Source organism: Apaloderma vittatum, unplaced genomic scaffold, assembly GCF_000703405.1.
Source record: "Apaloderma vittatum isolate BGI_N311 unplaced genomic scaffold, ASM70340v1 scaffold8590, whole genome shotgun sequence".
Taxonomy (NCBI): domain Eukaryota; kingdom Metazoa; phylum Chordata; class Aves; order Trogoniformes; family Trogonidae; genus Apaloderma; species Apaloderma vittatum.
The window spans coordinates 102367-128933 of NW_009695007.1; the positions used below are offsets into that span (position 1 = coordinate 102367).

General features: G+C 37.4%; 1 protein-coding gene across 1 annotated transcript in view; it reads right to left on the reverse strand.

The window, feature by feature from the left end:
• Nucleotides 1–26480, reverse strand: part of LRBA (LPS-responsive vesicle trafficking, beach and anchor containing) — a 123738-nt gene extending 97258 nt beyond the window's left edge. Inside the window, 1 exon segment of the mRNA XM_009869541.1 lies at nt 26265–26480. Coding sequence (XP_009867843.1) covers nt 26265–26480 — 216 coding nt within the window.
• Between the last annotated feature and the right edge of the window lie 87 nt (nt 26481–26567).

Genomic DNA, 26567 nt, shown 5'->3' on the forward strand with positions numbered 1-26567 from the left:
ACCGTTGACCAGAGTTGCAATCAAGCTTAGACCTAAATAGACAAAAGAATCCTGAAATAATACAGTTGTAAAATACTGTTCTGCTCTCTTTTTTTTATTTTGCAGTTAAATACTACCAATCAGCAACCGGCAAATCTGGCAAGAACCTCCCACTCCCCTGTGACCGACTGCAGTTTAGAATGGAGGAAAGCAACAACTGTTAGACAAAAGGGGTTTGAATTATAGATTGAAGCAACAAGCCTTTAGCCAGTACAGGTAGTATTTGCTAAGGCTTGGCCTCAGATATTTTTAACCTAAAAGAATTTTTTTGAACATCAAATTCAAAAGATTTGTCAAAAATTCTGACCAAAGAAAAAGCACTAATGGAATTTTCAACATTCCTTCAGTTGTCACATCATATATTCAGGCTTCTAAGACAAAAAGGCTTGTTCTGGAATTACTACTCATAAGGAATTAAGAATTTAGATAACTTACACAAATATGTAAATTAATTATCCACACAAGTGATAATACCTGAAAAAGGCTACATCCAAATAAAGTAGGAGTATGCAAAACAATGTTTCTTGGAACACTCTTTTCTCTGTGAAAAATGTGATTAACTGAACAATAGATCTTGCTTCAGTGAGACAGTGAAGGAAAGAACATCTGCCACTATGTAAAGCTACTCAACTTGAACACAACAAAAGTATTATTATAAAAGGAGACGTTAATGCCATCAAAACAAAGAACAGTATGAGCGTTTTAGCACAATCTTCTATTTCATTCCATATGCAAATTATTTTCCTTTTTTTCTTTAGTTGTTAACATTCATAATTTCCTTTAAACTCTTTAAGGAGTAAAATCTTACAATAATAAAAGAGTAAGTAGCCATGTTAGTTTCTTAAAATCTGTCCCTCTTACAAAAATAATATTTGTTTACTAAAACAGATTTCAAAGAAAACATGCAACATTCATCATAGTCACAGATTCTGGAACTGCAAGGGTAACTACAGAATTTATAAATAAAAAACCCTCTGGAAATGACAGACGACTTCAGTATTTTTCATCTAAAGAAACAATTACCTCAGCTTGTAAGTAAATAATTTTGATTTAAATTCTAAACATGGAGATCCAGCAAAGCTGTTAACAGAGGAGCTATTTCATTTTCTTCCCTTCTACTGGCATGTTACCTCTAGAAATAAAGTTTTGTCTAGCAAATTCAGCACTATGAACAATCACAAATACATTCTTCAATGTTTATCAAATTAAGCTCTTAGTATTTCCTGTGGTTTTCAACACATATAAACATTTACTTAAAAGAGAAATCTATTTCCCAATACAACAGAAAAAGTCATCATATAAAAGTTAAGACAGCAACCTGACGACGGTATAAACTGGTGTCTCTTAGGTGTCATGGCAAAGACTGGCATGAGTATCCATTATCTCACTGTAAATAGCAGACTGTCTTTAATTTTGTGAATATATGTGCCTTTAAGAGAGGGGGGAAATTAAAAATAAAAAACAACAGAACAAAAGCCTTTAATCTTCAAGTTTCCTTTTTCTTTCAGTCAGTCTACAGATTACCTTTTGTTCCAGTGTAACTTTGGGGCACAAAGCCAAAAGGGCACTACTAACCACCATCTGCCCTTGCAAAACCACCAGCGTGTACATACATACTCCTTTGCACAACCCACCACCCGGTAGCTGCAGCTTCATGAGATTCCATTACCATTATAGTTATACCAACTTTATGTATACGCTCAGTTTTAGAGGTTTGGGGTTTTTTTGTCAAAGAGTAAGCCATACAACACTGTCATGAAACTCCAGAGCTGTTGCAGTGTGCCAACTTCCGTCTAAGGCATACCTAAATCCATTAGTTTCTTTCACATCACACATCCAACTTGAAATACTACTCTCCTTAATTCTGCAGCAAGGTATATAGCTCACAGTGTTTGTAGTTTTTCCACTCTTATGTTTCTACACAGAAAATATATGCTAAAAAAAGTCATTTGATCAGTACTACTTCTGCTGCAGTTTTGGAATTCAGGAAATTCACAGAATCATATACTACAAGGTTGGAAGGGACCTCAAGGATCATCAAGCCCAAAGCCAAGACAAACACAGAAAGAAGTTCCCTGAAACTTACTATTCCACAATCTTTTCCTACCACTTTGGAAAAAACAATTCTGGTGGGATAAGGAACACTGCTAACTGAAATTGATGCCACCATTGTCACATTTTCTGCTGCTCATCATTGACTGAATTAAGAACTTATTAAAGATAACAGCCCTGGTTTCCTGACATATGATGTAGGAGACACCTGAGGACCTGACAGCTCTCGGGCTCTCCAGTTGTGAAAGAGTTACGACACATGCACTGAAACGGCCATCCTTCAGGCTTCCAAGCTCCCAGGCCAACCAGCCACTTCAAAACTCAGAGTTCAGAGCTGCAAACTGGTCTGACTCTCACAGAAAGGAACAAAAAGCTCCAGAGAGAAGAAAAAGGAAAAAAAGAAAAAAAAAAACCCACAACTGCAAACATTTTTATGATTTTGAGTCACTAGCAATACATCAGATCAGCTGGCACAATTGCCAAAGTATTTGATTACAGTGGTAACCCTGTCAGACTGTCATCGCACATTTTTTCTAAACAGAAACATTTCTTTTTGTCAGAAAAGCCAATTCATCAACAGCTTGCTTCATTACAAATTTCGGAAGTGAAAATAGCTCATAATAGGCTGTTGCACATTTAAAGCTTATTTTCTGTACTTTAAAAAGTGGAAGAATCCACAGTCTCATCTGTGCTACTACGAAAAAAATCAATAGGCAAAGAAGAAAACAACTACTGCAAGCAAGCAGTCTTTTTTGAAGCTACACAATATCCTACTGTAGGGAGGTATTTTTAAATAAAGTAAGAATGTTTTAAAATGGTAAAAAATGAACCTACATCAGAGTCGAGAGATCCTGCACACTTTAATGTATTTTTTCAGTGGACTCTGACAAAAAACATACTCTCTCCTACTTCATATATTTCTTAAAAGTCACAGTCACTCATGACTCCTAACATGATGAGTTTGTAATGGTGTTGGTTTCAGTCTCCTCTCTCAAGTTACAAACAACAGGACAAGAGGAAATGGTCTCAAGTCACACCAGGGGATGTCTAGACTGGGTATCAGGAAAAAAATTCTCCACCAAAAGGGTTGTCAGGCATTGGAACAGGCTGCCCGGGAAAGCGGTGGAGTCGCCATCCCCAGAGGTGTTTAAAAGACATGTACACGTGGTACCTGAGGACATGGTTTAGTGGTGGACATGCAGTGTTAGGTCCACGGCTGAACTTGATGATTTTAAAGGGCTTTCCCAACCTAAGTGACTCTGTGTACTCTAAACAGTCAGGAAATTCTGCCATTTGAGTTTTTTACATTTTAAACTGTCGAAAAACATTATTTAACTGGTGGTGAAAGATCACTAATCACTTATTCCACACCTGCTTATCTCGATCCCTATAAAAATTAAACAGGCTTGAAAACAAATGCACGGGTCAGATGCCCTCACTGCTTTTCAAAAAGAGAAAAAGTAATGTTGACATCTGAGTTGGAATAGCAGGTTGGCTGCCATTTCAAGGAGTAATAAAATATTAAATTCTAGGATACTGCCCTCAGGAATTTGTTATTTTATTAACATAATAATTAAGTAGTTGATTATGAAAAAAAAATTAAAATCTTTAGTTGTAAAGAGGACAACATTGTTTCACAATGGTATTGAACAGGATGGGAGCATGTACTCCAAAATCTACTTTCCTCTCAACTATGACATATTATATGCATTGCTTCTTTCAGATGTTTGAATCATGGAACAAAGCAATGTTTAGTGTAAAGCAAAACCCACAAAGGTACTTCAGCAATCATTACAGCATGCACTGAAATTATCTTGCAGTTTAAGTTCATATATACATAGTTATGTTCAGTATACACTGAAGTTATCTTAATGTACAATGAACAGAAAACGCAAATTACGTATTTACATTCCCACTTTGTGTCTTAAGTTTTATTCTTAACAAATTTAAAACTTCTATCATCAGTTCAGTAAATGGTGATGTATTCAGGCAAACTGTTTATTGATTATGGACCTGTAAGTTTATATAAAGGTAGTTTTTTCCTTGTTCGTTTCACATTTTTCTGTCTTTTTTCCATTTGTATGAAAATATCTTGTGTAAACAGCATTGCATTCTAAGCTGTGTGGTAGTTCAAGTTATGAAACATTCACTTCCTCAGAAATACCACTGCTGTCTTTTCAGAATTATTACTGCAAGACCTCTGGCTCTTTTCACACTCTTTTATGAGAAAGAAAATACTGATTCCTGGGCAACTGCACCTAAAACTAATTATCTGAAAATGTACTTCCCTGGAATTGTTCAAAGATGAGATTTGTCCTCTATGAGAAATACCAGTATCTGACAAGAGATGTGTTTTTCTGGGCCATGAAATAAAAATACTTGTTGGAATTAAAAATAATTTAAAATCCTTATAAACCACATTTTTAAGAATATAAGTGGTTTAGCTTCAAAATTTGTGTTTTCATCATATGAGTTGTAGGCCCACATTCTTCTCACTCATACTGGATCTACTTCCAGATAAGCTCTTTATTTCTGACTCCAACAAACTCCAGGATTTCTTTCTTAGTTGATCTTGACTCCTTCCATAATCAGCAGCTTCTCTGAAGCACCATAGCATTATTTCACATGAAATGAAACATTCCAGAATGAAATCTTTTGATTTAGTCTTCACACATAAAAATTCAATCAGAAATGTTCTTAATTTCTTTTCATAGGATTCTTCTTCCCCCACTTGAAATTGGCTGACCTAGAACTGGCACAGTGTGCTACAAATAAAAGCTAAAGTAATCCCATTACAAAATGCATTTTTTTATAATTCTAATTCTTAAAAAAAAAAAATTAAGATATACAAGACTGAAGAGGCGGTAGACAGGGAAACACACAAAGATGTGAAGAAGAAAACATCTGAAGACACAAAGAAAAGGAGATTATTCTTAAGGGAGAATAAACAGAATTGTAGAATCACAGAATGTTCGGGGTTGGATGGGACCTCTAGAGATCATCTAGTCAAACCCCTCTGCCAGAGCAGGATGCTGAAGGAGAATTAGAGACTTTAATCTCAGCAAAACAGTATGTTGAGAAGACTAAGCCTGAAAGCAAATTCCTGAGCTTCCTCAGAGAGAAAGAATGTTTGCAGGACACAAAGGGTTTCAAGAGAGCACTGCTGGAATCTGAAGAGGAAAAACTAAGACTGCTTTTCTGGAGACTTATCTTCCATTTGTACCTCTTCCTGGTTTCCTCTTCTATATACACTGGTACCTACTACTCCACGCTTCATTTGACTTTTCCATAAATGTTCTTACAGCAGAAGTCTCCTTTGTATCGGCTTGTTTGCTCATTGTGAAGTAAGGTTAGAAAACCATTTGTTCTTATCTCTCCCTTTTCATCCTTAAATCAAATATGACCTTCAAATACAATACCACTCACTCACATCCATTACCATCCCAACACAGGTGATTCAGCATCAATACACAAATGACAATTTCTTCTTTCACTCTCATCATCATCAAAGTTGAAAAGAGCCAAAAAGACTTTCTGAATCTGCCTTGCTCATCTCTCTCAGCCTCCAGTAACTCCTACACAATGCTTCATCTTGGACTGCAATTTGGCATCATTCGAAACTCTTTTTCCCACTCACTTCGGCATATCCAGAACACGTGCAAATCCTTCTGTGCCAGGTGAAGTTAAACATTCCAGAATGATACCTTTTAGTTCTATTTTCCCAAAGGAAATTCAGCCAGATTTTTTTTTTCTTTTTTTCCCCTAAAAAAGGGAAGAAATTCTGCCTTTCAGTTGGTATTTGTCTTCAGTTTCTTCTACTTAAAGTGCTACATCCACTTCTGGGTTTTTCTCCATTTTCTGTCAACGCGATTTCCTCCAGCATTTTATTGTCTTTTCTTCTATGTTGCCCTAATATTGCTTGCAGTAGTTACTGACACAACAGACCATACAGGCAACCATAACTCAAGTTTCTTATTTGGTCAAAGCTGTAGTGATTTGAAAAAGAAAAAAAAAGAAGAAGAGGAAAAAAAGGCCTATAAAACACAAGAGAAGCATTGATCATAGCACTATAAATAAAATTTGGAAGGGAAAAGAAGTTTCCAGAGGAAATAAATTTTCCCCTGTCCTCTTGATCTGATCTAATTGGAGCAGTCTGTATGAAGACAATCTTTGTACAGAATCAATTTGAATACCTCTGCTAGATCAACTCATCAAGTTTAAAGCTGTCCTCATTTTCAGAGGCCTGTAATCTCTGCTAATAATACTTAGCAGATACTTTCTTTGAGCATTGTCTTAGCTTAGCCAATTATAACAGTGGTGCTAGTCACTTCATTCCAGTTTTTATACTATATCCAGTTTTTAACTATCGATATCGATAACTTGCGAGTTCATCTGTCAGTTGTGTCATCTTCCCTTCCCTTTGCTCCTCTAGATCACTCAGGTTACTACTCTCAAGGTACCAATAAGAAGAGTCTGAAACAGAATGTAAAATAACACATTTGTCTCTACTGTGCTGTAACCTTACAGCAAAAAGAAGACATTATACTGTAACCCCTTCCTCTAATTTTGCTATTTTACTCCCTAACTTGCATCTAAAATTACATGGCACACCGCTGAAAAAGAACACTGCAGCTTCTAATACTGTGAGTCCAGCTCAAAGAGTATCCTTCCCACCTTCGTTATTAATAGTTTAACATTCCTCCCAAGGCTTCTGTTCTGTGTTGCTTGTTACAGGCTGCTTGCACAAGTCAAGGGGAAAACATAAACAAATTAACTAAACTCCCACCGGATATTACAGAACAGAGCACACTAGCGTGGATCAGCAGCAGAATGTTTTCTACAAAGAAAAAATTCATGGATCTTTAGGAAAACCAGAAAGAAATAAAGCAGCATAAAAAGGGTAAATGTCTAAAACCTTTTTTATCCTTTGGCTATTTAGAATCTCATTTATAAGAAAAATTAAGTGGTAATCTATAATTTGTGTAAATAAGCTTCACAAAGATGAGTAGGAATATCAAGATTTTTTTTAGGCATTCTTCAAAATAGTATACTAATAGGCATTTCGGATATTAATTTAAGATGTTGTCAGTTTTTTTTGCTCTGTCTCTTACTCTAGGAAACAGCAATGTTAATAACCCCTGTATCCTTACTCACAAGGCAGAACTACGCACTGATCTGCTGCTATACTGTAACAAAACTGATGAGCACCATCTCATGGGCACTTCAAGTAACAGATTTTTTTTCATGGAAAAAAAGAACTTTGCGAATTCTCCTGTATATGGATCTATCTTCCAAAATAAACACACTGAAATGGAATAATACACAAGCATAATTTCAAGGTTTCAGATGCTTTGATGTAAAAACATGGCATAAGTTATGGACTTTTCTATAAATTAGTAACTGCAAATATACACAGCAGGAACATAGTCACATCCACATAGAAGGAATTTTACAAGTATTTAGCCACCTAAAATAAGTATTTATAAGCAATTACATACAACGATTAATCCCACCTCCATCCTGAGAACTCTACTTTCTTGCACAGGGACTCTAAAATAAGTTTAAGCTATGTTATTTTTTCCCTTTTAAGATAGTACATATTTTTTTTTTAAAATGTAGAAGTGTGATTGCATACTTGCGTGTTTTCCTTTTAACTTTACAATAGTCAAAGAGATTCTAACAGATTCCTGCAGATCCTAGTATGACCAAAACATAGAATCATAGAACACATGACTCCTTAAAAACAGACTTATGGACTATATTAGTTCAAGTACTTGACATTTGACCATACAGTTCCTCTGTGACCTGAAATTTTACTCAGCAACAGTAATACTTCAGAGCGAAGAACACTGCCTTTCACTTCTCTACTGGTTCGGGTTACAGAGACACTCCGGTTGTAGCACATTTCGGTTTTTCTTCAGTTAATCAAAAAGTTTAATATCAAATAAATTTATGGACAAGTAACCTCCTTAAGCACATTTCTGATAACTAGAAGTTTGTTCATTATGGTTACTGTGAGATTTATTGGTAAAACATCTTGTAATAGTCACAGTCAAAATAGTTTTACTCCTTTGAGTGCTAGCTTTCACCAGCCCTGCACATCAAATGAAACTTTGCTTACTGGTTATTTACTGAAAACAAAACAAAATAAAAAATTAATCACAGCATTTGAAGCAGCACTGCAGATACGAAATAACGGTGAATGCAGATTCTGCTGGCACATACGAAGCTGCTCCTTGCAAAGTACTCCACTACAAAAACTTCTAGAGCAATGTAATTTTTCGAAAGGTAGAAAGCACTGCTGTGCCCTCCCTGCCTGGAATCCAATCTAATCTAGCTCTGGGAAAGGTGTTCATTGCAACAGCATGGTCTGCACCTGGAAGAGGACACCACAACTCTCCAATGGGAGACTGTGTTGTGCCTCTCACCTGTACCCCCTTTGCAATCATTTCACAGCAGCTGAGGGTCAAACCAGATCTAATTTCAGATGCAGATCAGAGTGACTCTGTGTAATCCTTCCCAGCAAACCTTACAATGTTTCCTTGGCTTCCTTCCAAAATTCACTACAGTGATCTCTACGCACAGCCTTCTTGGCATGGAAGCTCAGCCAGCTCCCACTCACAATGTATTTGTAAATTAGCCACCCCAAACCCTCTGGAATTGATACAAAGGAGGATAATAGGCTATAAGGTCCTGTTATCCAGTCTATCTTCTCACCACACAAATCTCTGTGAAAATATTAGGATCAAAACAGGTACCTTTTCCCAAGTTCACTTTGACACAGACAACTGTATCAACTCTCCATCAGCTGAAGTAATTCTCCTAGTTACGACAGAAGCCAAGATGCAGCAACCAACCCGCAGAGATTCACCACACAAGAAGTTCTATTTGGTCACCAACCCCGCCTATATACAAGGGTCAAATATTTCAGTTTCATGCCAAGATTCACATCTCACGTAAATAAAGGTAACACTAGGGTAAGATATATTTTGAATGAAGCAGGGCATAATATATTGGTCCTGCTCTGGCAGGACGGTTGGACTAGATCTCCAGAGGTCCCTTCCAACCCCTAACATTCTGTGGTAACAGCAGAGACACTTTTCAACATCTTTCTGCGATAACAGCCAAGACATTTTTCAACATCTTTCTGTTTCTGACACAACCAGGTTTCCAGATGCCTCTAACAAAGCTGAGAGATTACTGTATGGCCAAACACACAACATGAAGTTCTACCTAAAATAATCAAGACAACTTCAGCATCTTTGGTTGGGCTTTTAACAGAGCACTGAATTTTCTTTCCTTTACAACCAAAGTTTATGCATAATTTACTGTAGTATTTCAGAAAATCCAGCTTTTTTTTTTCGTCTACAGCGTTGAGCCACACTCCATAAAACTCAATGGTACTCATTTTAGTACAGCATTACCAACATGTTTAAACTTCTAGCAGAACACCTCACACAAGAAATACTTGGCTATTTTTTAAGGTTTTGCGCTGTTAAACTTACTGCCACTCAAATCTAAAGGACTGTGGATTTGTTTTAAGCTGTCCCCCAATCTGCTTTGTGAAGATGTATTATGCTCACTTAGTCTGTAGGTTAACTGTACAAAATATTAGTTGGTCTTACAGCTGATGTTATATAGGAGGTTTGTTATACAATCTCTCTTACGCTTTCATGCAGGACCACAAATTTAAAAAAAAAAAATCCATAAGCACACCTCTAGACAGTATATGAGTGTAACATTATAGAGAATAAGATTTGTATCATTTACAAGAACAGTATTTTACAGAAGACCAAAAACTCAGACTTGGATCAAAAGGACAACAGAAGTGAGTCGACACTCTAGAAAAATGTAATAAAACAGAAGCTGTGAGCAAATAATTAAAGACATATATACAGTAGAGGTAAGGGGAACAGAAAGTCCAGCAATAACTCATGAAAATTATCTAAGCTGAGAAACAGATGTTAAATGTATATAGCTCTGCAGCCCTATAGCTTTCCAGCATAGCCCTCTCAAACTCAACTGCAGGCTTTTCCTAATGAGGTGCAATTAAACAGAAAACTAAAATACATCTCTAAAACATACTATTTAAGCTTTTTATAATCTTAAATTCATAAAGTCTGAAAATAAATATTTCCAAGTGAAAATCAGTGTGTCTTAATGTGCACTAACTGTATTGCAGACAGCTTTTATACACTTCACTGCAAACTGAACTCAGGTTGATCTCTAAATGTAAACATCCCCATTGTGTTTTCCAGATTCAGTTAATCAAAAGCCTAAACCTCTCATGTCCTCCTACTGGCATTACAGGTGAGCACACAACTTGTACTACAGAACACTTCACTTTTTTTCTAACTGAAAAACGAAGCAAGAAATACAAATATAGGTTTTGGCATAACCACCACCTTATTCCAGCTCCATCAATTGCTAAGTCAAAAACAGCAAGAAAAAAAACCAAAACCCTGCCTCTATTTACTCAAATGCAGTAAGTGGTACAAGGGCTTGAAAACCCAGTTAAACTTACAAACCTAAAGTTTTCTGCAATACCCTTAAGATGTTTGGAAAGTGAGTTATGTTATGCCTAGCAAAGCCTCAATTTTCCTTTTGGAATTTAAGATGTAGTTGACTTTTTCCTATTTAGTATTTACTTAAGATTGAATTATGCAGAATGAGTGAAGCCGATTAACATTTTATCCACACTAAGCCGTCTTCAAGGAAATAAGTCTGTGGAGGCACAGGCGCCTCACGTATGACTACCTCAACATACGATTGCAGCATTTTATGTGTGAAATTGTAGCATTACAAACTTTCAAAAAATCAGGTTGTTTTTCTTGCTTTTTTAACACACAAACTGCAATACTGAAAAAATATCACTCCATTATCAACACTGGGGAAAATACAGTGACCGTGGACAGAAGATGAAAGGAAAAATAGTATTATTTTCTTCATGCATAATTTTAAAAAGGGGTGAGGCTGTCTGCTTTTTGTGCATAGGTCAGCTTGTTTTGCAAAGCATTCAGCAAAGAATACAACACTTGCTTAAGAAATGATTCTTATTTCAAGATGAACCTAAAACTTATTTCACCTTTGCTGCCATTCACCTGTTTCTTTTCTGGTTTCTTTCTTTTCTGTCTTTGGCAACACTTTTACCTAAACACAGCTGGTCAACCACGGATCTGGACACAAAAGGTTGCCGCAATACAAACACAAACACCATTATTTACCATTTTAAAAATACTTCAATATACAATTTTTAACCGTATCTTCTCTCTTTCCTCTTGAGCAAATTTCGAGACAAAAGAGAGGAAAGGGACTTGTGGAACAAGTTTATGTTCAGTACAACCAAATCCTAAGGAAACATTTACAGATATGTTCCAGAAGGAAAGTAAAAGTTATAGAAAGAAGAAATTCAAGTTATACGTATTTGTAATCCCATCAAAGTATAAAGCTAGTATCAGCTAAAGTCTGTAACTTTTGTACAAAGCAATTTACAGACAAGCCAGAAAACAGTTTTCATCATCTAGAATATTTCTAACAAATAAGCATTTGACCGCAACACTGACAAAAGAATTTTCATAACTATTCTATTCCAGTGATTCTAACAACTCAAAGACACCTTTTTTTTTTTTTAAATAAGGTAAAGAAAGCTTTAAGAAGTTAAACCTACTCTAATTGCCAATCTACTCCATTACTAAACCACAAGTATCTTGATGAACGTCACCACCCTTCAAACTCAAAAGGTCATATCAGGCAAGGTTCTCTCTTCTTTTTTTGAAAAAATTCTCATTAAGACAACTAACTGGAGCACTGAGCTCTACATTCACCAGTTTCTTAAACAGTCTGTGTGCTGCTTGAAAAAGCTTGGAGCTAATTTAGCTGTTTAATTCTGGAGACTGATAAAAGTCCCGATGCCACAAGAGTAAAGAACAATCATCGCAGCGGTGCTTTCTGTCTGTGGGCAGTCCAGGCAAAGAGGAGAGAGGCTGCAGCAAACAAGTAATGCAGTAACCCAGTTCTTTACTGAGCAGAAACTACAGATGAAACTAACAGCAACAAAATTATTGCAGAGAAAACGTACCCGTGGCAATCACTTCATTGCCACCATAGCTCCACACTGAGAGAACCAAAGAGGAAAGCAGTGGGTTAGGGAAAATAAAGCTACAGTTAAACCCCACTCTCCACAGAAGACTCTTAAATTCCTAAAATATTACATACCCATTTGCTCAGCAATCGTTTTTAATTGAACTGTGTTTATCCTCAGCATCTATTATACTACTTTAACTGTGTTACACATGGCACTACAGATGGTGCTAAATGACTCCAGGTAATCAGAAGAATGCTCTTGTGAGATAACAACATTTAAGAAGTGATAAAATTAGATTCCTTTTTCTTATGATGTTCCAATGCCATTTCTCACTGTGTTTAATATAAAACTAATTTCAGATTTATAGCACAGTAACATTTCTGGAATGCAAAAATATGTAAACAAAATCAGCCATATAAAAACCAATACTTTATGAGACTGTCAAAAACAAACTGAGAAATGCATCCATTTAAGGGAGAATTTTTAAAAGTTTGGTGGGTATACAGGAGTAAATTTCTCTATTTATGCCTCATATTACTCCAAAAATTAAGAAGTTTTTATTCACACTGTATAAGAATTATGAAATTATCCAATTTATACGTTTCAACACTTAACATGCATTTGGTCCATGAATAGCCCTACTAGCGTTAATTTTTTCCATCAAATCCACAAGTAGATTCTCATAAATTTTAGATCGTCATCTTAGGGGACCAGAGTTTTTAATTTTTTTCAAATTACAAGAATTAGTCCAGTTGCCAGTTTAAGGCATTTTACACATTGGGAGTAGATAATACAAAAGCTCTTATTTCCAGCCTCAAAACAGTTGTTGGCAATAACCAGGGTTATCACCATGTGCAGTGACAATAGCTGCATCCACCTCAAAGCCAGCCAGATGCTTCAAATGCTAACACATCTGTGCTTCCCCAGACATCTTCGCACTTGGGAGTTTGCTGCACAAAACCAGGCAACTTATAGATTTGCTCTGCCTCAGGTAATGGACCAGAACTCCAAAGAGCTTCAGCTGAAAATAACTACACATTTCTGACTTCAGATTTGAAAACCTGACAATTTTCATTTCCATCTTGACATTTTCCTCCATTCAAAGCTGCTTCTTCAGTACACACATTCCAGAGAACTAACAGATAAAATAGAAAAACAATTCCCACTGTCATTTCCAGGGCTAGGCAAGTAGGAGCAATTCAGTATTTTCAACATGCTTTCTTTAGTCACTTTCTGTATTGAAGTATGATTACTATTATTTCTACTGCTATGTGATATTTAAAAAAAAAAAAAAAACTTTTTTGCATTCATACAACCATATTCATGGAACATACTAATTCATTGGTTTTAAGAAAGTCTTGCATTGAAGTTCTAGCACAAATTGACTGCAGGTTTTAGGACACCCTGCTTCAGAAACTTCAGTCTGCACAACACAGCCCGTCTCCTGTCTTTATGGAAACAAGTCCCTCACTATACACTGCTCAGTCATTAAGAACAGCTTTTGTGTTCATTTCCTCTTCCATAACTAGGTACTACATAAAGTAGTGGTTGGCAACAAGGTCTCAACTTGAAGAGATGCTAAAATCTTCTCATTATTCACTGCAGTTGGCAGAAGGTTAACTCTAGGGGAGATTTTTCTTAACAAAGCACAGAAGTCTGTCATCTTCCCAAAAGATTAAAAAATAAAATAAAAATAAATAAAAAAGCTGTAACTCCTCAGCCTCAAGTCTACCAAAGGACTTGAGCATTTACAACTTCTCTTCAGTGAGAACGGACATGGTAAGACAAGTCACAATCACATCAGGTCAAAATCTCAGACAACACAGCTTCATATTTCACTGTCTACAGTCATAGAATGACACCACCCTCACTAGAGCTTTAGTATCTATAACCTCATTTCAGATCTTAGGTCCTTGCTGATTCAAGTAAATAATACTTTAGTGAAGAGCTTAAATCACAGTTGTAACAGTTTACAAACAGTTAAAAAAATGCCTATAAAGTAAATTACAGGCCTTAAAAAATAACCTTTGTTTTGTTTTACATATAGGCTAACTACAGAATACCACAACAATGGCCTATTAGTAAATTGGCTTTTCAGGAATACTGCTCTTATCTTTTTCAGGAGGTAATCCTGACAGACACCCAGACTCCCATAGAACGCTATTTTAGCTCATTTGTTAGTTTCTAAATTCTTCTCATCTGATAGTGTCATTTCAGTTTTAAGACTTCAGTTCTTCATTCTAGTTTTATCACTTGACAATTCCCATTGTTACTTTGTTTTTCTGCCTCAGGAATTGGAAAATAAACATCTAAATGACAGCTTACATGTGCCAAGTACCTCTCAGTGGACGTTTCATGATTTTTAGCTAATGACAGTGAAATCCTGGAACATATTCTGAAATGCACTGAGAGATCATCCTGAAATATATTTACAGATAATCTCATTGTCGTATGATCACTAAATCATCCCACTTGCTTCAAACAAAAGGAGACTAGAAGAGAAGGAAAATCAGCCTTTCGTAAGGAGGACAGCCCATTACTCTTTCAGAATGAGAACCTGGCTTCAGCCTTCTAGCTGCCTCCTGGCAGCAACCCTGCCCTTACAGCGGGCTTCACCGTTGAAACGGAAGGCAATCCTTGTTGACAAGATACAAGAAACACGGATGCTGCTGAAGTCTTACTATTTCATTCCAGTTTGTAATTTGTTGGCTGTTGGTTAGAAGAGTCATGTTCTGAACTACAGCAAAGACAATTAGAGTCTTGATTTAACACCAGCCACCAAGTCTGAAAAGGTACCAGCAGAATTAGTTAATTGTGCTCTTTCCAAAGAAGATCGACACTACTCTGACTGTGACTTTTAATTAGGAATTGTAACTACTTGTGACTTCCAGTTAATTTTGTGCTACATATCTTTTGGTGAAACACAGAATCGTCTGAGTTGGAAGGAGACCTTCAGAGATTATCGAGTCAGCCCCTGCTAAAGCAGCATCACCTAGGGCACATTACACAGGATTGCATCCAGGCGGGTTTTGAATGTCTCTAGAGAAGGAGACACCACAACCACCCTGGGCAGCCTGTGCCAGTGCTCTGTCACCCTCACAGTAAAAGTTCTTCCTCATATTTAGATGGAAGACCAGTTTACTAGGGTAAGTACATTGAAAAAATGAAATTACCATTTTCTCAAAGATCAAATTAGTCTTTGTAACATAAATGCATATATAACGCATGTGTGACAACCCTTTCAACTGCTTCCTGAAAGAACAGGTTGTTTCCGAGGAAGCTTAACCAGTTCCTTCTCTTCAGCTTCAAAAACTAAAATCGAAGTTGAGGATTTCATTCCCTAACCATTTCAGATTAGGGAGATACTTCTACCTCTGCACATATGGTAAAGAGTCCAATTCCCTAAAAAGAGCATTCTCCCTGTCTAAGCAAAGTTGATTTTGTTTTTTTCAGTCCCACTTGGAATTGTCACTTTTCTGCAAAATGATGGCACCATCCAGAAGCAAGAAACCCAAGATTTTGTTTTTTAAATTGTATCTTTTTGAAATATGTCTAACCAACTCTGATGATTTTTCAGTCATCTTACAAACCCCAGCATATGAAGATCATTCACCTTCCAGGAAGAAAATCAGGATTCTCTATACCACAAAGAAAACTGTATTACAAGCCCTAACATGTAAAATCCACTGTCTTCCAGGTCCAAACTTTTTTGTCATATACGAGTGACTGGAGAAGCTTATTCAAATGCCTTAACCGCACAGTCTGAGACCTGTTTCTTTCTCTGCTTTCTCTCCATACCCAAGAATCTGTCATTCTTCACTGTATATGAGCCTAGCCTTTGCAAGAGAGGTGTTAGAAATGTCCCCTTACAAGTCACACCACCATCTCTCTGCAGTCCTGGCAAACAGCAATTTGAACCTCTTCTTTATACGGACAGAAATCAGGGTGGCTTTCATTGCTTGCACGGGTGAGACTTTGCTAAGCCAGCAATACACATTTCACTTTAAAAGCAGCGCAGCAGTACACAGAAAGGGCACAAGTCTTCAAGTGCCAGGTCTCAGATGAGTCATGGAATAAACATCTCCCCAAATGTGATACCCCTGCCAATCAGCTGATCCACAGCCATCATGGCATTCACAGATCCCCAGGCCTGCCAGAGAGCCCAGCGAGCGCTCAGGACCCACTTTCACAGCCCAGGATGAAGGCAGAAGGTGACAGGCCATGGGAGAGAGTGAGGGAGGCACAGAAAGGACAAAGCAGAGCATCCTGGTGTGGGGTTAAACAGTAGATCATCTAGTACGGCATGAGATTGGCACCGTATTTTCAAGGAAGAAATGAGCAAGAAAACAAGTCAACTCTTTCCTTGTAAACATTTACTGGTTTGCACAAAGCTGGGAAGCTGCTGGTACCACTTCTGTGCCCAAGAACCCTCTTCATAGCACTTTGTTACTGAGCTGGGCACCACTGCTACTTCATTTAAAGCAAGGAAATCTTAAGTGCTAAGAGCACCAGAGCTTCAGAGGGAGACCCTGAGCTGCAGATTAAAAAAGCAAACAGAGCATTTTTCGCAGTCCCAGCTGAAATATCCATTTGCAGCATTCTCAGTGTTTTCACATTCTACAACATCAGCGATATATAAAACATCCACAGCTCCCCATCTTGCATCAGCTATTTTGAAATGCACTCTGAAAACACAGTCACAGTTACTCAGTTTCACATTCCGTATCAGATATCTATAAAGTCAGGCATTACGGCACCTGAATCACACACTGCTACCAAACCCTACAGTGCAGCGACACTCCCATTAGAGGTTGAGGGAGATTGAAAAAAATAAAACCAAACCTTGCAAATTCTTTTCAATCAAGTTCACAACTAAAACTACAGGCAAACCACGTGCCTACTTTCAACAAAAACATTAGCAGGAGCAGATGCTGACTGGACTGATAGCTTCCATTTGTGTATTTAACAGTCATGCACCATTACCATTAGTCATTTGGTTCCTATTCGCCCTCTGATTGCATTGTTTTAAGGCTTATCAGCAATTCTACTACTGTGTCATTGACCTTTTTTTTTAAACTTATTCCTATGGTTCCACATAAAGAACTTCTTTTGGGGGGAGGTTGTTTGGGCTTTTTAAGCAGTACTTGATCCCAAGGTCCACCTGAATCATTAATAATCCTGCAAAACACAACTGTCCTTAGGAATGCAGTTTTAATCCTGAGAAGTACAAACAGTATATCTTAAAGACTTCTCTAATAAGGGACCACTAAAGCTTAGAAGGTGCAGTATCTGCAAAGCCTTTACTCAGCAATTCTACAACAACAGGGTTTATCTTATTCTACCAAACAGCTCCCCACACAAATCACATTCTCAGTTTGAGAAAGTAACCAACTTGCAAGAGATTTATCAAGCAAACATTCAGCATCCTAGACTCTGTGGTCACATACTTCTCAGTCCACTGCAAGATGCTACCACTTGTCTCGAGGCTCTTCTATAATAGAAACTATTCTCCCACTGTAGTGACCATCTTAGATGCTGCTTACTGGTGTCTCTAGTCTTTCAGCATTCCCTGAAGAGAGAATAAATAAGCTACAGGTCACTGTTAGACTTACTGTTTGACAAGGCTAGTCCAGTATAAAACTAGAAATTTTGAGTAGGGCAAATATACTGCATCTCATAAATTTATTTCTGTCACTTCTGTCCACACCACAAAGAACAACTGCTGATGGTAAAGAGGGAAGGGAGGAGCTTGACACAAACACAGGTAACGCACATCTACAGAACAGGTGAGTCCTAAGTGGTTACTCTGGTTTTGATTCTCAGTTGCAAAGGAAAGCTAACACAGTAACCCTCCAAGTGTTGTTTTTCTTCAGCTGCATCAACAAAATAGAATGGGGTTTTGCCTGAACAACTCACAGCTTTTCAGTCACACTAAATGTAATCTGAATTTGCTGTATAGCGCACATAATTTTTTTTTTGCTAGATGTATGTAGCATACAGAACCACCAACAGAAAAACTCATATGCAGGCTGCAGTAAAAAGAGACTCACAGCTCAAACTCACAGAGCACTTTACAGGAGGCAACAGAGCACATCCTATTCCCACTAGCTATCCTCATTTAAATATCATCTCAAGGCAGCTATTAACAAGAAAATCATGCCTGAGACATAGCTGCTCTCAGCTCACCACTTCCTAGAGGCATCCAGTGCAATGGAAGGCATTAGGTTTTCTTCTTCACAAATTAGTTTCTATTTAGAAACTACTTATGCCTGTCTGTGAAGCTTTGGAATTTAAAGTACTGTAGCAATGCAAGCTCTTCACAAATTACAACGAGCTTCCAGTACCAGTACAAAGACAACAGTGTTTCAGGAAAAGGTACGAGTGCAACTCATGCAGCACCATTAGTTAGCAAATTTGATTACAGCAGTTGCGCACGGGCGCATCTCGATTACTATCTGGTCTAAATACGGTGCAGCGCGTACTGGAAACGACAGTTTCCACTGGCCACATGTGGGTATGAAAAAGCTGGTGGCAATAGTATCCTGTTCAATGCAAATTAGAGCTTTCAGATTACTGGCAAATGGCCATAGCACTCAGACAAAGTCTAAAGGTTTCCCAGAGGAAAAAAAAAATAGTAAAAAAAATTACCAAACTAGTTTTCAGACAGACAAAAATATGCTCTACCATGATACCAAGTCTAACAGAAAAATCCAGAATCAGTTAAAGCAGAAATGTAATCTAAATTAGGACACAAGTAATTAGGTCAAGCTAATACGAAAAACCATCATGCAAAATGATATGAAGAGGCCAGAAAGGCCTCTAGGGGCTGGGGAAGACACTTGAATGGCAGAAATTTAGCTAAATGTAATTAGTGATTATGAAAAATAACTTTCTCCCAGATTGACCCATTTAAAATAAATAGAAGTTCTTTAAAAAGATATGCATAAATTTAATGCATGCAAGACTGAATTTGACAGAAAAGATTCTTAAAGGGTTTTACACACAGAAACACCAAAGACAGCAAGTAGCTATTAAACATCCAATGACTAAACTGCAGAGCTTTAACTTTGTGCAACAGATTAAAGCTTCCTCCTTAACGTACATAAAGAACTTAATGACTGTATAAAGACAGAAGCTATATATGCTCTAAGTCACTAACTTATCCAGTAAAAGAAACACACATCAGAATATCATGTCATGTGGGATACAGTTCAGAATGACTGCAGGTGCCTCAATAGGTGGTAAAATAAATATACAGATATTGAAAGACACCACAGAGAAATCTCATTTTTATCTTTCATCAAATTTGAAATCTTAACATACGCACACACACACAAAAATTAAACTTGATGATTTTCAGAAGTCTGGTACTTCTCAGCAAGCTTCAGCATCTGAACAAACAATTGACTAGCCACTGAGTCCTGAACACCATGCCAAATCGACACTGTCTTAAAAAAACAATTAAGCAAATACCTCATCTCTGATTTTCCTCAACCTCCAGTATTCATCCAAGATAGTCACTTCAACAGATTTCTCTTTACTCGCACTCCTCTTGAATATGCACACTTTGGTTCATCCTTCTAATAATCTCTTTCCGTGGACACGAATAATTGTCCATTTTTAATCTCACTCTGCAATATCCAGCCTTTGTAGCAACCTTGACATGCCATCCACCTATTTCCCTGATGCGTCCGACTAATTTCATTCTATTCCCTAATCCGCAAATGCTTTTCCCGAGCCAGTCCGTATGGCCACTACACTACTGTGCTATCTGCACCGCTGGGTCAGGCCAAGGGTCCATCTAGCCCCGTATTGTCTGACAGTGGTGACATGAAATACTGCTTGGAGAGCGCAAAGCGCCCACAGCAGATACCCGACTCTCTCCTGTGTTACAGGACACCAACAAGAAAAATCTGTCATCCAACTGATGTTTTCCCCTCTAAAGGCAAATTCTAAAGCATGCTATGAGCACATTTTAAGGAGTCTCACTTGTAGAATGGACTGTTAATTAAAAATTATTGATTGAACATTGCATTATTGAGGCATGATATATGTAAATGCCTCATTCAGTTTTGCTTTTTTTTTTTTTTTTTCCAGATTTGTACAGAGTCTGTTAATGGCAGTACAGGATGCCAACCCTTCTGGAAAACACAGAGCACGTGGCATTCACAGGCTTTCACAAACACTTAGAACTTCAGATTTGTCATGGGAAGCTATAAAAATTAACCAGTTAACAAAGTGGGAAAAACTGAACGTTTTACTGTATGGTCTTAATATTAATGTCAATATTTTGTCACCTTACAGTGTGTTTTAAGTTGCAGTCGCAGAAGCGAGTTGATACCACAGAACAAATTAGCTCCTATTCAGAGTCTAGACAATTTGCTTTTAAATCATCAGCACATCTAATTCCAGACTGCCATTACCATCTCACTTTCTGCATTCCATGCCTCTCTTGACCGACCACAAGATTTCCCAAATCTCTACACTTACTCCACCAACTACCAAGTAATGGCCTAGTCGCATTAATACCTGGAAAAAAGTCAATACACATCACTTCAAGAGGAAGTGTATCCATAACTACTTGAAACAGATTTCAACAAGACAGGGGTCTCTAATTCTTATTTTAAGTGAAGGCTGAATGACTCTCATCAGTTTGAGCTAGGTAAAGCTTGGTGAAAGCTATCTCTCAGCCTCATTTAGTGAGCTAAACTTAGCAAAAATCATCTTTTACCATTACCAGATCCCAAATTAGATGTCTTTAAAACCATGAGTATTACTTGGAATCAAGGAGTCTAAATTCATTCACCCAACTGAGCTTCACATTGTAAAGGGCCCAGCAAGAAGTAAGTTTGCACCTGATGTACTTTATAGAAACGACACCGACACAAATTTGGAAGCATTACAGATATTTTGCCAAACTCCTCTCATTCACAAAGACTAATGCATAATCACTAAGAGAGCTGACTGTCCAAGTTACCATGATTTTTTTTTTAAAAAAAAAAAAAGCCTACAAGCTTGACCCAGCTAAAGCCACAGACTTACCTTATCATCTATTCTGTAGATGGACAGAAGTGACTGAACTAGGATAAGTGTAGCCAGAGGTGTACTTACTGGGAATCTGCTAGGGAACACTGCGTATACTAGGGAATGCAAAATATTCAGTGATGCTCTAGAAACTACTTGCTTACTTGTCATCAGCACTGATAGATTTACATAGAAAACTTTCAATATGAATAATAATAAAGAGCTTATAGTGCAGAAACCACAGTAATGGAGAAATAACAAAAAGAGCTGACGGCATATGAGAAGGCAGCAAACAACTGGCAGTCCTGACATCTATCTCAGATTTGTTCTACAAAACAAGCCAGTTGGAGAAGAACATCACTTTAAAAAGAAGAAACAACAAAAGGAAATAGTAAGAAATTTTTAAAATTACATTGATTTTTGTTGTGGTATTAGTGAAGTCTGGCAGAAGTGAGAGGTGACAAATGCAGTTTCTTAAGTAATTTTAGTCTTTGCTCCTCAGCTTCCGTTATTTTTCCTCCAAAGGTGATAAAAATTAATTTTTATTTTCACTTTGTCACTAGAGGACTCTTGGTGAGGATTTTATAATCCACGAACAGAATTGGAAACAACAGCACATCCTCTTCAACAAAAAGAGACAGACAGAACATTTTTTAAAAGTCTTTGCAACACAGACCAAGGAGGGGGGAAGTGCTAAAGCATTTTAAAACAAATTTGGACTAGAGCAAGCCAATGCATTTCTTCAGAGAAGTGCAAAAAATCTAGAATACCTGTTGTTTATGCACTAGTCAACTTTAGACCCAAGTAAATGCTAGCATAATGTCGTCAAACAGAATTACAGAATTAGACCGACACCAGAAAGAAAGACAACAGTTGTAGAGTCCTGGCTTGAAGCACAGCAGAATTTTGCCATTTCCTGCTGCAGGCCTAAGAATGGAGCATAGTTAACCCCTGCACAGAGAGCATTCGTTATGGACAAAACAGTTGCCAGTGGGAGCCCTTTACCTACAGAAAGGCAGGGATATCTAGCGACCTAAGTTTATATATAAAACAAAAAACTTGCAACAACTTGGAAACAAGATAACACTGACATACGATACAAGACAAACTCATTTAGGATGGAGTATATGAGAAGCTCCACGCAGAATTTTAATCTGGAAAACATTTTGCAGGACCTCCTATATTTCTGATGCACGTTATGTAGCCTTCAGAACAGAAATTGTTCATCACATCTGAAAACTTCAGATCCTAAAAATCTTCTTTGACACTAGTAGCACAATACTGTAAGAATTTTTATATATACACATATATATATATGGATGTGAGTGTGTTTTTATGTTTTGTCATTTACTAAATTATTTCTACTACTCTATCCAAAAGTTTCTTCATTACTAGAAGGCCAACTTGCTTTCTGTTTTACTACAAAAAACACATAGGTCTCTTAGTTTAGTAACAGATCCCACTCTAAATAATGTATTTTCCATTCTATCATCTTCTCCTACCAGGAGGCTTTTTTTATTTTTATTTTAGTAAACTAAGGAGAGGGAATGAAGGAGGAGATATGAGGTAATGAACAGCAATTCACCTGATTTGTATACAAAGGAAATTCAAGGAGTTATTGCTGCCTAAAGTCAATTAAAAATATAATACGCAACGCATGAGCAATATATACCCATAGTTTAGCTTCCTGTCTGTCACTAAAGTAATAGAACGGATTAACGCTGGAACAACAACGTGCTTTCAAAGTTTTTCCACAGAAAAATAAGCCTCTTTAAAGTCAGTATTTTCCTTTTCAATTTTAAGAAGTGTCGAAATACACAAACCCGTATCTAGCATGGGCTGGAAAATGAGGTTCTCCAAGAATACTGACCAAAACAAAGTGGATCAATTTTAATACTTTTAAGACTAGAACTTCCAAAGGCAATAAAATGAGACTACTGGGTTTTTCAGGCATGCTAGAAGTGAGGTCACTAAGCACTGTTATACTGCTGGACAGAGAAAATGTTATAGGTGGTTCTCAGAAGTTACTTTCTCAAGTAATCACGAGTATAAAAGCTTAAAATTCTTTAATAAGCAGCAGGTCAATCACTGTGTACTTCAGATTTTTGATCTTCTGAGTCTTTCACATACAAAGCAGGAGCATCTCTTAAATCCTTAAAGATGAGGAACATGAAGATAGCACTTCAGGCTTCTCTTGACTCTCCATCACACAGAAAGAAGTTGGCCATAACCTCCATACACTACAATTATGCTCTTTAAACTTGCTAAGAACAGCACGTTTGCTCAAGAAATAAAAACTAAGTCAGCTAAACTCCCTTTGTAAAAAATAAACTATTCACCTTTGAGGGTGGTTATGCTATGAAGAACAAGTATGTAAAAACACCTTTCGACACAGATTTGCCAAGCCCTTCCTTCCACTCTGGTTTGAAGATGTCTCACTTCAGTGACCAAAAAAATCCCCCGCATACCATGTATCTCCTCCTTGCAAAGCACAAGAAGTGAGCTAGCTGATTTCTGCTAACACCGCTCAAGGAGCACAATTATGAGTCACCAAACTGAATGAAACCCAATAGGTGGGGATATATTGGGCTTAACCCCATTAGCAACAACAGATCACAGCGTGATTTTCACACCCCCACCTGAACCTGAGTACACTTGCTCCAAAAGCTACTGGGAAACAACTACCAGAAAAGCCATAGCTCTAGAATCACTTTTTCATACAGAAGTCAAATCTTTTCAGCATACACACACAAAAGTTGGTATGGCATTGCTAACCGATACTTGGCATGCCTTAAATTCTAATCAGTGTGATTTCAGAGGTATTAATCAACAAAACAAAAAGGTCACAGCTAATGACTGAATGAAAGCAGAACTCAATAAGAGGTGGATGAGTACTGCTTTGTAGGTAGACCTTATAACCCAGAAAGCTATACTAAGAAGTCAGCTTAACAGCTTTTACTAAAAAAAAACAACCACAAACCACAAACAAAAAAAATAGATGCTTTCTGTAACAAAAACTATGAGTCTGTTGGCTGGTTTGATTTTAAAAAAAACTAAATAAAAATTAAGGATTCTGATTTTAGTAAAACCACAGAACACTGAGGCATCTTTTCCTTCCAAATTAGTCACCAGTAGCTGGTAAGAGTTCCCAGGGCTCAGAGAAATCAAGGGATCTTTTTTTTTTTTAATATTGCCCAAAAAAATGGATTGTGTTCTCACATAATCCAGGTAAAATGTCCTTACTACCAAATTATTGACTGTTTCGTAATAGCTATCAAATGACAACTTCCGTTCTGACAAAGCAACATTGTGCATGTCTTGCACAGCGTAGGCAGGTGTGCTAGAACGGTTGGGGAATTTGCTTGGAAAGGTCAGGCATGTTGTTTCACTTGTAGAAAAACAGAAAATACAGTTTCAAAAATTTCCAGGGCCAGAAACTCTCCCCTACTTCTATCTGGAAATGAAGATCCAGGACAATGCATTCCACTGGTCAAATTCTCCAGACCTCTGAAATCTAAAATCAAGGGTACTCTGAATCAAGGTGAATTTTCCTATCCTCTCCTGTCCAGAATCGAGCAGAAAAGGAACTCCAGGACCAAGGAGTTTTACATTTTTAATTATTCTACTGAATCTCTTTTTACAGCCACTGTAAAATAAACCTCCCATACAACACTCAAAAGACCATGCTAGAAACAAAGTAAAATTTAACACGCTCATGAACAACTTCCCCTCACACAAGTGTCCTAAATCGTAAACTGTTTACCAGAATTTCCTTTTGAACCTCATGTCCATATATCTGAGCACCGGGTTTTGTCAAGGACAATTGTCAAGTGGACTAAGGAACTTAAATCACTTTCTCATACGTGAAGTGCCCATGAAATCTCTGATCTGCACTTCCGTTTTGCCGGTACCACAATTCCTCTGTAGGGAGACTTTTAATCCAAACAACTTGGAACGTTACATTTTGTTAGTACAAAAGTATTCAAAAAATAAACATTTATCATAGCCTAAGAAGATAACATCATAAAACACTAAACAGCCAGCACACACAAATATTTAGTGACTATTAAAACTTGCATGTAGCAAAGAATACTACTAACAAAACAAACAAAATGCAGATAGCATTTTAAAAAAGTCTTTTGCAGTAACTTTCCTTGTTACTGAGCTTTATACTACTACATGCTCTCACTTCCTGGTTTGTCATAAACCACACAGTTTTGAATTCAAAGGTGCTCACTGAAAGGAAGCAGGAGGAACGATGAGTATTTTTAGAGATGTTATGAGACCTTTGATAACAGTAGAGTACTTCTGTAAACGCAAAAGCAGCTGTTCTCCTAATGTTTGGTCTCCTTCAGCAAGCAAACATCAACAACTAGCCTAATTGTTTTAAATGTGGCCCAAGAAGTTCAACAGCACACATTGTTTGCATCTTCAGAAGGAAAAGTTGTACCCTCAATTTTTAGTGAGATCCATTATCAAGTATTAAATACATCGGTACTGTATTCAAAAAATTGCAGCTGACTATCTAATTAATGAACCTCTCCCTGACACCCCCACCCTTTGCAGTGAGAGCATGAAAGTTCTGTATACTTGCAAAGCAAAACGGAAACAAAAAGGGCCATAAACATCTTCATAGGAAAAGTTGTTTTGGCTTAAAACAAAAACGTGTATGTTTTGATGACAGTTTGAGTTACTAAATCAACGTTTAACTTTCTTGTTGAGTACACTTGTTGAATGCTTAAACATAACAATACACTTCTGAGCTCTAAATAAAGCAACAATTTCTCTGAAGCAAACTACGGAGGATGCTATCTAAGGTTTCAAGTTGAGAGTTGTTTCAAGTTTAAATGTATATATAGAGGTTCATATGCTTTATTTTCAACTTTTATGGTCTGTACGCAAAAACAACCTAGGTGTAATCTAGTATGGTGAAGTGTAAACATATTAAAAAACATTGCCAGAAAAATAACATCAAAAAAGCATGGGACACTTCTGCACATGTATGCTGGGGTTTGTAAGGTTTGGGGGTGTTTTTCTCTCATGGCCAAAAAGGCAATGGACTTACCAGATTAAACACAGTATCAACTATGTCTCTGTTGGATACTTCGCCAACTTCCACCAGTCCTGTCAGCACAGCAAACTTCATCTTGATACCTCGGATGGGGACTCCCGGATTCAAAGGCTGCAGCACGCTTCCCCCTTCAGCAGCATTTCCTTCTTTTCCTCCTCCTCTTCCATCACCACCTGTTCGTTCAACACCTTGCTTGTCTTCGCTCGCCATGGCTAGTCCACGTTACGACTCGAAACGCCAGCGGCAAGCGCGCCGCTCCGGCGAGAAGGAGTGAACTTTGGGCTCCCGGGAAGGCAA